This window comes from Priapulus caudatus, unplaced genomic scaffold, assembly GCF_000485595.1.
Source record: "Priapulus caudatus unplaced genomic scaffold, Priapulus_caudatus-5.0.1 Scaffold756, whole genome shotgun sequence".
In the NCBI taxonomy this organism is placed as follows: Eukaryota; Metazoa; Priapulida; class Priapulimorpha; order Priapulimorphida; family Priapulidae; genus Priapulus; species Priapulus caudatus.
The window spans coordinates 43,089-53,959 of record NW_014577817.1 but is presented as its reverse complement, the minus strand read 5'-3'; the positions used below and the strand labels follow the sequence as shown (position 1 = coordinate 53,959).

Here is a 10,871-nt window from a genome sequence, read left to right as displayed (position 1 = left end):
ATAACTGTAGTAAATCGACATTTAGTCTTACAGGTATGTTTCATTTACTACATAAGCATTAATATAGCGTAAGTAACATAAATGTTAAATGATAAGTCAATGTAAATCACTAAAAGTAAATGGTTAAAATACTAAATCATCGGTCGTCGAGTTCGAGCTGCAGTGCAGTTTGTGACATTTGTGTGTAGGCCTACATATTATCGGGTGACATATGCCATCGTTTTACTTTTACGTCGTTTGTAGCGCATACATAATTGATATTTAAGTTGTTTAATTTAACAAAATGTATTAACTCCAGACGTTATTTCTGCCGGCTGGATAAAACTGTCTAATTTTCTTAAATTAATAATAATACTTTAATAGTTTATAATACTTCTAGTACTAGTTTAAACTATTAAACTATTAATAGTATAAGTATACTATATACTACTACTACAATATTACTACTAATAACTATTAAACTAATAAATAAATACTAGTTTATTTATATTAGTTACTAGTACCTCTAGTAGGCCTACTGCCCGTAGGGTCTATCAATATCATGTCTTCCTGGGTACTGCTGGAACGTACCCTGGTACCATCTAATATGCCGGACCGTACCTCGCCTACTCCACTAACGATTCTAGAGAGTCGCCTACGCCTACACCCTAACCCTATCAGATGGTTACCAGGGTAGGTTCCGGTATACCGGACCGTACCCAGGGTACGTTCCGGCAGTACCCAGGGAGACATAGACCTTATCTGCACTAGTACTACTGCTAGTTGTAATAAATAAATAAATATATACAGCAAGCACACTATCAGGATATAATTCAATTCATTCAATTCAAATCAAACACTTTATTTACATTTACACAATGTCACATTATATTTAGCAAAAAGGTATAATTAACATGAAACAACACAAGTGCCGCGGAGCGACAGCGCTCATCTAACCAGTGTTCGAAATTCACGTCGGCCCGCCGCCAACAGTTTCGATGCCGGGCCTACAGCTTCTTGATACAACAGGCCCGCTGATCCTACAGCTATTTGATNTATATATTAATATTATATATCAAACAAGTGGAATCCCCTGTATTTAGGCAACATGATACATTTAGAAAACTACATCTTTATTCACATTCTTGTTATCCTATGTACATAAATAAATTAATAAATTGAAAACATAAAAATTTCAATTATAATTTAAGCAAGAATGATGCAGAAACATAAACAGTACCGTCTTGTAAGCAGGTCGCGGAAGGAACCCTCTTTCACGAAGTCATTGTACAGCCCAAGGACGGATTTTATTGATAGCTGTAGCCCACTCTGTATTGGCTTCCACCCCGCTTTTTGGAACTTTAATCCTCGTATCGTGAGGATTGCTTTTTCTAGTTTACATATGTGGCTGTCTGACCCGACACAGTGAAAAATTAAATTCAGCTCATAATTATTTAATCAGGCCTTCGTTTGTAACTAAAATTATACTAAAGATACCAAGTATTATATATAATTTACTTGCCAGGAACAAGTCCTGCGTGGTAGTGGCGGTGTGGTGTGAATGGGTGAATTGTATGATGTTATGAACTTTAAAATAAGATGGACAAATATGTGCAATCAGCATCCGATATATCTATTGATATATTAGAGTATATTATTATATTAGACACTATGTAGAAGAATTTAAACAAAATGTAATTTTGTCTCTAAGTATTGTGACTTCTAAGCATCAAACCTGATGAGTAGGCAAGTTCTCTTGCTGGACCACAGATTCTGGCAAATATATGTCCTGCGTTTGCAGTGCATTTCGTATATTTTTCAAAAGGTGTGGCACATCTGCTATGAAGTATAGCCACTGGGGATTCTCAGGAGTGGAAGAGACATGGGGGTGTGGGATTTTTTCAATCAGGCACTCACTGTGAATGGAAGACATATTTAGGCAGGTTTGTTAAATACATTTTAGTGGGTATAGTGGTACAATTGGAATAGCTGATATAACTGCGCATAATTCAAACTGAAATCAAATAAATACCGTGTAGATTTGATCCCTGCACTTTTCCACATGTTCTGGTTCCCTGGCCCCATGTCGCTCACGATAGCATTGACATGAATGGCTCGTCCTCCAAGTAAGTCGATGATCTTACATGCTACTTGCCATAGGGAGCCAGATGGCATTGAAGCGCCCGTAAAATAGTAAGCTGCAAGTTTGCGATATACAATTTTGTTTATATGCACTCCTGATTACAGACTGGTTTGCCTGAGAAATCCAATAAGGATCCACTTGCAATTCTGTTTGAAATCATTAGTATATATTTTATTATAGAAAAAATGGGGATGACAGTGTCTTAAAAATATTGTGGTGAAACTCGTGTGTAAATACAATGATATATCTTAACTATCATAATACCAATGCACTGCTTCCATTTCGTTGACATTCCTTTCAGAAGGAAGCACAAAGCATGTTGAGCCATTTGCAGACCTGCCAACCTGTGATTCATGAAAATAGTAAGGATTTTCTTTACTTGCAGCAGGCGGCCATTTTGTTTGTATGTTATGCATGCAATGAATGATGGGACTAACTCTAGATCACGCGAGAACAACGTGAACGAGTGATCCAATATGGCTGCGCCCACAATCGCCAGTTATTTCTCGGCTCACAATGTAAAAAACATTAATTTTCACAAGTCGTACAAAATCGTAAGTTTTTCAGTTTGATCGTACATTCGTAGAAACATCATGGAATTCGTAAGGTATACGAAAAAATCGTAAGGGTTGGCAGGTCTGCATTTGCATTGTCGCTTCACCTTGCCTCTGCATCTCGGGTGACACCGTTCCAATAAATCTCTTTAGTGTCTAAAATTAGAAAGGAGCATGATAACTAAACGAAAACGCAGAGCTGAGTGCTATACAGAATAGCCGGAATAATATTGAATTCGGTAATTTTTTTTACGTTTACATACGGTGTCATATTCCAGTGCCTGCTCAATCTGAACTTCGTCGACTGCAAGAACTGCGTGGCGTTCTTCTGGCTTCATCTGGCTTAATTTTACTGCAAGCAGATCTATTATAGTCTCCTGTATCCCTGGTGAAAATTCTAGGTTTTGAAACCTAGAAGAAGTGAGGCATATGATTTATTTACAATTGCAATTTTCATCACCATGAATGTATATGAATGCACACACACACGCACACACATGCATAGAACTGTACTCATATCTATGTATACATGATCAATAATACCAACCTGTAACACAAGGTTCTGAGTGTTGGCAGCGGGTGACTTTTTTCTCGCAGAACATTGTACCCCGTTACTCCCAGGATGCACCTTAGCTGCATTGCCTCACGCACTGTTACATGTAACCATCTCACACTTTTTGACCCCTATTAAGAGAAACCATTTCTAACATTTCTGTAATACTATTTACAGTTCAATTGCAATGAGCTACAAGTTCATCAATTTGCAATCAGCAATAGCATTATCAATCTGTTTAAATTTATGTAAAAATATACCTGTGGTAGTTTCAGCGCTTCTATTTGGTCGGTATTAAACACACCACTTATGCTGGATACCATCGAGTCTTGCTGCTTTATGAGATTGTCAATCTGGGTGTAAAGTTACATAAAAGCATATGTACATATAAGACTTACGCACCACTGTAGATCAAACGAGAAATAGATGACCCAACATAGCATTTAAATATATAATTATAAGCAGTCTCACCTGCCTCCTTAACCTGCGAATCTCTAACTTCAAGGCCTCACAGTTCTGGCATGCGTCTGGCGCAGGAGGTGGATCATGACTTTCGCATGCAACAGCGTGCTCTACATCATCACTTTTGAGGAGCTACATGGGTGGCTTAGTATAGGAATGTATGAAGCCTGGTCCAGTATCCATCGGCCTCTCAGATTCCTCGATAGTCTCTGATAAAACAATATACATACGTATGTACACGCACGCACATGCGCGCGCACACACATTATACTTGCATAGATATTATATGAATAATATCAAGAGTACATAATAGAGATCTCTATAATGTCCTCTTGATAATATGTGAATATATACCAATTTTCGCCAGGGATGCTGCATTTCGTTTGCGATTAACCTCCAACTGCTTTGGTGCATTCGGCACGTCGAATAACGTCGGGATGCCATTTGGTTTCAGTTTTTTTCTTCCATCCTGTCTTTTTTGCTCAAATTGTGATTTTTCAAAATGAGCCTGAAGAAAGAGTTGAGGTAAAATTAATTGGCTATTAATATGGATCAAGGTAACTGTCGCAATGTGAACCCTGCTATACCCTGTTGTATTCCGACCGGGGCTATAGTTATATGTGTATAGGTATATGTGTTTCAGGTTGTGTATTCTCTATCATTTAATTGGGGGGAGTTCATGTTGCATTTTGCATAGGGTATACCTCACACATGTAACTGTAGTTTGTGGGCTCCCACTTGTCACGTCGACAGTTGATAACCCATTGTTTCCTCCGACTTGGATCTTTGGGAAATATGAGCATTTTATATCCTTTGTTGGCTGCATTTGTGCAGTTGGGTGCCGCACAATGTGGCATTGCGCTCACAGAGTTGTCGACTCACTTGTACCGTGATGCTGTAATAACCCAAAAGCAATATACAAGTTGTGCTATAAATATAATAATACAATAATATACACTTTACTATAAGAGCTAAGAGTTGTACTGAATGTACATTCTTATTTACTGCAACTACGTACTACATTAACACTTCTGCGTTATCTGGTATTATAATTTACACAGGCATGTGCAAATATCCCTAGTCTCTACTCTGTAATGTTGTGTTTATGTAATAAAGCCATTTACTGATCTATTATAGATCCGCGAGTACAGTTATTACTTAATAATATATATATATATATGAAATATATAGTATATGATCAGTGAGTAGATAATCGCCGCGCACGGGAAAGGAGTGATTACAGTCAATAAAGCAAGGAAATGTCGTCATTTAGCTAGCCGTTTATAATATCCTACGCATTACTACGCGTACAACTCACTCCCAACGGTTGACTCAAATCGACACAGTACATGTGTGCAGTAGCATCGTGCGGAATCGTCCTCGTATACACCCCCGACCCGCAATTCCTGGAGAATACGGAGACTAAGAGACGCTACGACACGATCTCCTACGCATTCTTCTGCGTGCCACTTCAAGTCCAAAGGCCATTGTGCGCCCTATAAATTCAAGGAACGAAAAGGCAGCCTACCAACCACAGGCTGTTGCTAACCGGTCCCCGGCCGTGAGCGAATGTGGCCCTCCTGGGCAGACGATTTGAGCACGCCGGGGATCAGCTAACAGCGCTGCCTGCTGATCTGGCCGGTTGGTGCGCTGCCACTGCACTGAACGCGACATCGGCCAGGCATATGTGCAGGGGAAAGGTCGGCCTGTGTAGCTGTGTACCGGGTCAAAGGTTGAATGCTCACCGACGTGGTTGATGGCCGTACATCTCGCGCGAGCGAGCCACATGCCCGTGCGCGCGAGTTGATCAGCATAGCGCGGGTTAGGATACCTGCCTTTTGTTTCACACTCACACGGCGCTCGCGCAATGGCCTTTGGATTGATGGCCGAAAGAATGAGGAAATCGTGTCGTACGTTTGTAGTCTGTATCTCCAGATTGCGGGCTCGTATACGAGGAAAACGATTTCGCCGCGACTGCTACCGCCGAATCGTAACTGTGGGTCCGCCGATTTGAGCTCAAGCTGGAGTAGTTAGCGTAGTAAAGATCGTAGGTATGAATAAGGCTTAGTAAATATGACCGAAATTTCCGCTTGTGTGATATTCGATGTCACACTCCTTTCGTATCTATGCTTACTGCCCTGAAGATATACGTATAGCTAGCGGTAATACATGATGTCTCCTGCGTTTAGCTGCCTGAGTGTATAATCTAGGTACATGCCTCATGTCGATGTCGTATAAGAATAATGCGCAAGCCGTCTGTTTGAGAGCATGACTTGAAGGGGTCGTCATGACCGCGCGCATTTCATCATCGATTGTCATGTAGCACTAACACTACTGTCGTGAGATCAAATGACGATTTACTACACTATTGCAGCCTCATGAAAGAATAGTCTTCAAAGTCCAAGGGACTCATAACTAGTATAGGTCCGACGAAGGCGGAAGACGAGAAGTCAAGACGGCAGGTGGCAGACACTGCGCCGATCCGCAGTGGGAACCAATCACGGATACTATACTCAGTCATCTATTATTATACTCTTTAACAGCCGTTCGCGTTTGCGTCTGAAAATGCAGCACTGAATCCAGTTGCAGGCTAACCCCGGAGATATGCAGGCTAGACCTTGACGACCGGACATTCATTGCAAATTTCATTTTATACTGATTTGAGTGGTTTATTCACGCTAGAAAGTCGAAAAGAGATCGGCTTGTTATTGTAATATCACTATGTGTCGTCGTTTACATTTTAAGCCAGTCACGTGACCGTGTTTCTACGCATGGGAACATGGCACCGTATGGCACGTGATCATGTATAGCCTAATCCGTTTCAACTTCTCTGTTATATATAAAATTCGTTCTCCAGTAGGGGCCTGACAAGTTTGGTGCGAAAATTTGGAATCAGAACGAAGAGGTTGATCGTCTGGAATAATCGCTGCACACGGCAGTTTTCCTACCTTCCTTTATATATATTATTATTATAACGAAGCGCGCCAAACAGGCAGCACTCGCCAGCGGCAAGTGTGCTGGGTGTTGGGCGTTAAGTTTATTATGAAGGAAAGTTGATATAGCCAGTGACACATCACAGTGGTAAACTGTAAAATTTAGAGGTATGGTACGTACTAGTATTTTGTGACTGGCGTTCAATCATTATTTTTTTTCATTTTTTTTATTCTTTTTTTTTTGTATCTTTCTTCTCCATTAATGCCTGTGGGCACAACAGTAAGAAATGTCACAAAAAGCGGTAGTTTTGTGACTGCGTTCATAATTACTTGCTCTTATTTTAACGTTTTTACTGAGCTCGCTAACACTGGGATCATGGCAGGTAACGTGGCAGATGTTGGTTGTCCACGTACACTTACCAAGGGGCCTGTCACACCGTCCAGAACTCAACCAGGATCTGTTCAGCGAAGCAGTGGAGCACTAGTAGCCGCGGAGCGCGAGGCTGTGCGGACGGATTTGTCTAATAGCAGCCTCGACGACATGCCGGCTTGCAGTACCAAGGCAAAAAAGGAAACCCCGTATCAACGCACTCTGCAGATGCGCGCAGTAATGAGAGCGGGGATACTAGAGGTAAGTCGTTGAGCGTGGGAAGAAGGTGTTGACACCGGGCGAAGTGCTAGAAGAGGGGCAGCGCTACGAATCATCGCGCGCGCCGCTTCCTCGCGCCGAGAACCACCGGCGGCATGCCCGGCGACGCGCGACCGGAACTGCAGGGACACGTCGCAAGCGACAGCAGGTATGCAGGGCGGCTGGCAGCGTATGGATCCGTCGGCGGCCGGCCGAATGCATTCACGCCTCCGCGGCGGCACCGCATCATAGCTGCCTAGGGCGGAACAGTCTGCAACAATTTAGATGGGGAGACCAGCAGAGGGCAGACGACATTGGGTACGTAACAGTGTTCACATTGTTATAACAACATAATGTCGATCTGTTCCGTCAGCGGCTACTTGTAGCCTGTGTGGCAGCGGCGGCGAAATCAGGCAGAAGACAATGACGAAATTTTCTGTCGTGCGATGTCGCCTTATGAACAACTATCGCCCAGTAATCGATCGAAGATGGGCTGCGGCGAAAGGACATGAAGGGCTCATATGAGACTGGGAGTCTGCCTCACCCCGTGCGATTACATGCCATTCGAGTGACTTAGAGGCCTAGAGCCCGAAGGTGGAAGGCGGGTGCGCCAGTCTAGTGGGACTATAGGCGGCCGGCGCGCAGTCTGGCGGCGGCACTGCTTCGCAACATGCCGGCGTAGGCCGGCAGGCAGGCCTCGCTGCATTGAAGACAGTGCACCATGACATACGCTACGGGCAGGTGTCTGCGGCGCTGACCAGCAGCGCATACGTTCTATTTAGCTGAGGGGCAAGCTTGGCGCAGAACCCGCGCGAGAATTTCGTCAGTGGACTGTGTGAGTTTCTGCCCAAATGAGCACAGGCTCGTACGAACAGAAGAGCATTTAATGTTTTATCAACACAGGTGAATACTGTTGGATTGCAATGGAGACGCAGGCCCAAACAAAGGGGATCGGCTAAGGGCTAAGTTGATATGTGTGATCTCCCGTGGCTGTGAATGTTCAAATGTAGTGAAGCGTCGGATGCGGAGATTTGGGCATCCAGCAGCGCACGCTCTACTACCGTGCTATGATATCTACTTAGTGGCTAAGCGCGGTGNACTTCGTCGACTGCAAGAACTGCGTGGCGTTCTTCTGGCTTCATCTGGCTTAATTTTACTGCAAGCAGATCTATTATAGTCTCCTGTATCCCTGGTGAAAATTCTAGGTTTTGAAACCTAGAAGAAGTGAGGCATATGATTTATTTACAATTGCAATTTTCATCACTATAAATGTATATGAATGCACAAACACACGCACACACATACATAGAACTGTATTCATATCTATGTATACATGATCAATAATACCAACCTGTAACACAGGGTTCTGAGTGTTGGCAGCGGGTAACTTTTTTCTCGCAGAAAATTGTACCCTGTTACTCCCAGGACGCACCTTAGCTGCATTGCCTCACGCACTGTTACATGTGACCATCTCACATTTTTAGACCCCTATTAAGAGAAACCATTTCTAACTTTTCTGTAATATTATTTACAGTTTAATTGCAATGAGCTATAAGTTCATCAATTTGCAATCAGCAATAGCATTATCAATCTGTTTAAATTTATGTAAAAATATACCTGTGGTAGTTTCATCGCTTCTATTTGGTCGGTATTGAACACACCACTTATGCTGGATACCATCGAGTCTTGCTGCTTTATGAGATTGTCAATCTGGGTGTAAATTAAGTTACATAAAAGCATATGTACATATAAGACTTACGCACCACTGTAGATCAAACGAGAAATAGATGACCCAATATAGCATTTATATATAATTATAAGCAGTCTCACCTGCCTCCTTAACCTGCGAATCTCTAACTTCAAGGCCTCACAGTTCTGGCATGCGTCTGGCGCAGGAGGTGGATCATGACTTTCGCATGCAACAGCGTCCTCTACATCAGCACTTTTGAGGAGCTCCATGGGGGGCTTAGTATAGGAATGCATGAAGCCTGGTCCAGTATCCATCGGCCTCTCACATTCCTCGATAGTCTCTGATAAAACAATATACAAACGTATGGACATGCAGGCACATGCGCGCGCACACACATTATACTTAATTGCATACATATGATATGAATAATATCAAGAGTACATAATAGAGATCTCTATTATGTTCTCTTTATAATATGTGAATATATACCAATTTTCGCCAGGGATGCTGCATTTCGTTTGCGATTAACCTCCAACCGCTTTGGTGCATTCGGCACGTCGAATAACGTCGGGATGCCATTTGGTTTCAGTTTTTTTCTTCCATCCTGTCTATTTTGCTCAAATTGTGATTTTTCAAAATGAGTCTGAAGAAAGAGTTGAGGTAAAATTAATTGGCTATTAATATGGCTCAAGGTAACTGTCGCAATGTGAACCCTGCTATACCCGGCCTGTTGTATTCCAACCAGGGCTATAGTTATATGTTTATAGGTATATGTGTTTCAGGTTGTGTATTCTCTATCATTTAATTGGGGGAAGTTCATGTTGCATTTTGTATAAGGTATACCTCACACAGGTAACTGGAGTTTGTGGGCTCCCACTTGTCACGTCGACAGTTAATAACCCATTGTTTCCTCCGACTTGGATCTTTTGGAAATACGAGCATTTTATATCCTTTGTTTGCTGCATTTGTGCAGTTGGGTGCCGCACAATGTGGCATTGCGCTCACAGAGTTGTCGACTCACTTGTACCGTGATGCTGTAATAACCAAAAAGCAATACAAGTTGTGCTATAAATATAATAATACAATAATATACACTTTACTATAAGAACTAAGAGTTGTACTGACTGTACATTCTGATTTACTGCAAATACTACGTTAACACTATTCTGCGTTACCTGGTATTATAATTTACACAGGCATGTGCACATCGTCTCTACTCTGTAATGTTGTGTTTATGTAATAAATTTAAAGCCATTTAGCAGATTTATTTATAGATTCGCGAGTACAAGTTTTTTATTATTCAGATAAGACTATATATATTTACTATTGATGTCCTGCGTTACTCTTGTCTTGGTTTAAGTTGGTTATATCTAGGTATGTCTATGTCGATGTCTATAAGAATACTGCGCAAGGTGTGTTACTGTTACTGTAGTTGAGGGCAGTGACTCGACAAGGATGTTGAGCCCGGCACGCATGTTTCATATAATCGCATTGCAACTCGTACACTAAACTCTGGTCTGTGAGACAAAATGTCGATTTACTACACTATTCAACCTCATAAAGAATAGTCTTCAAAGGTCCAAGGGACTATAACTAGTATAACGAAGGTGGGGAGACAAGATCAAATCGGCAAATCAACACTGCGGATCGCAGTGAAAACAAATCACTATAGGCCTACTATTACTAGTACTCGTACTACTGACGTATTATCTACTTATAGGTCGGGCCCGTTCGTTGTTGGATGGGGCTTGTTGAAAATCAAGACAACCGGACGAGATTCATTTTTGGCTCAAATTTTATGTTTTATATTATTTGTATGTTTGTACTGTACGGCTAGGACAAGTAGAAAAAAAATGCGCTTTGGTGAGGGGATCATATGGTGCTCGCTTCTGTTCTAATGTTAGCAAGTCACGTGAAAAGGTTTCTACG

General features: G+C 42.0%; 1 protein-coding gene across 1 annotated transcript; it reads right to left on the bottom strand.

Moving 5' to 3' along the window:
• Window positions 1-8,337: 8,337 nt before the first annotated feature.
• Window positions 8,338-10,043, bottom strand: LOC106813328 (THAP domain-containing protein 4-like). Its single transcript, XM_014817451.1, has 6 exons — window positions 9,786-10,043; window positions 9,432-9,585; window positions 9,083-9,282; window positions 8,870-8,962; window positions 8,604-8,740; window positions 8,338-8,467 (listed from the first exon to the last, which is right to left on the bottom strand). Exons 1-6 carry the CDS (start codon window positions 9,936-9,938, stop codon window positions 8,338-8,340), a joined length of 867 nt encoding a protein of 288 aa, XP_014672937.1. The 5' UTR covers window positions 9,939-10,043.
• Window positions 10,044-10,871: the final 828 nt, after the last annotated feature.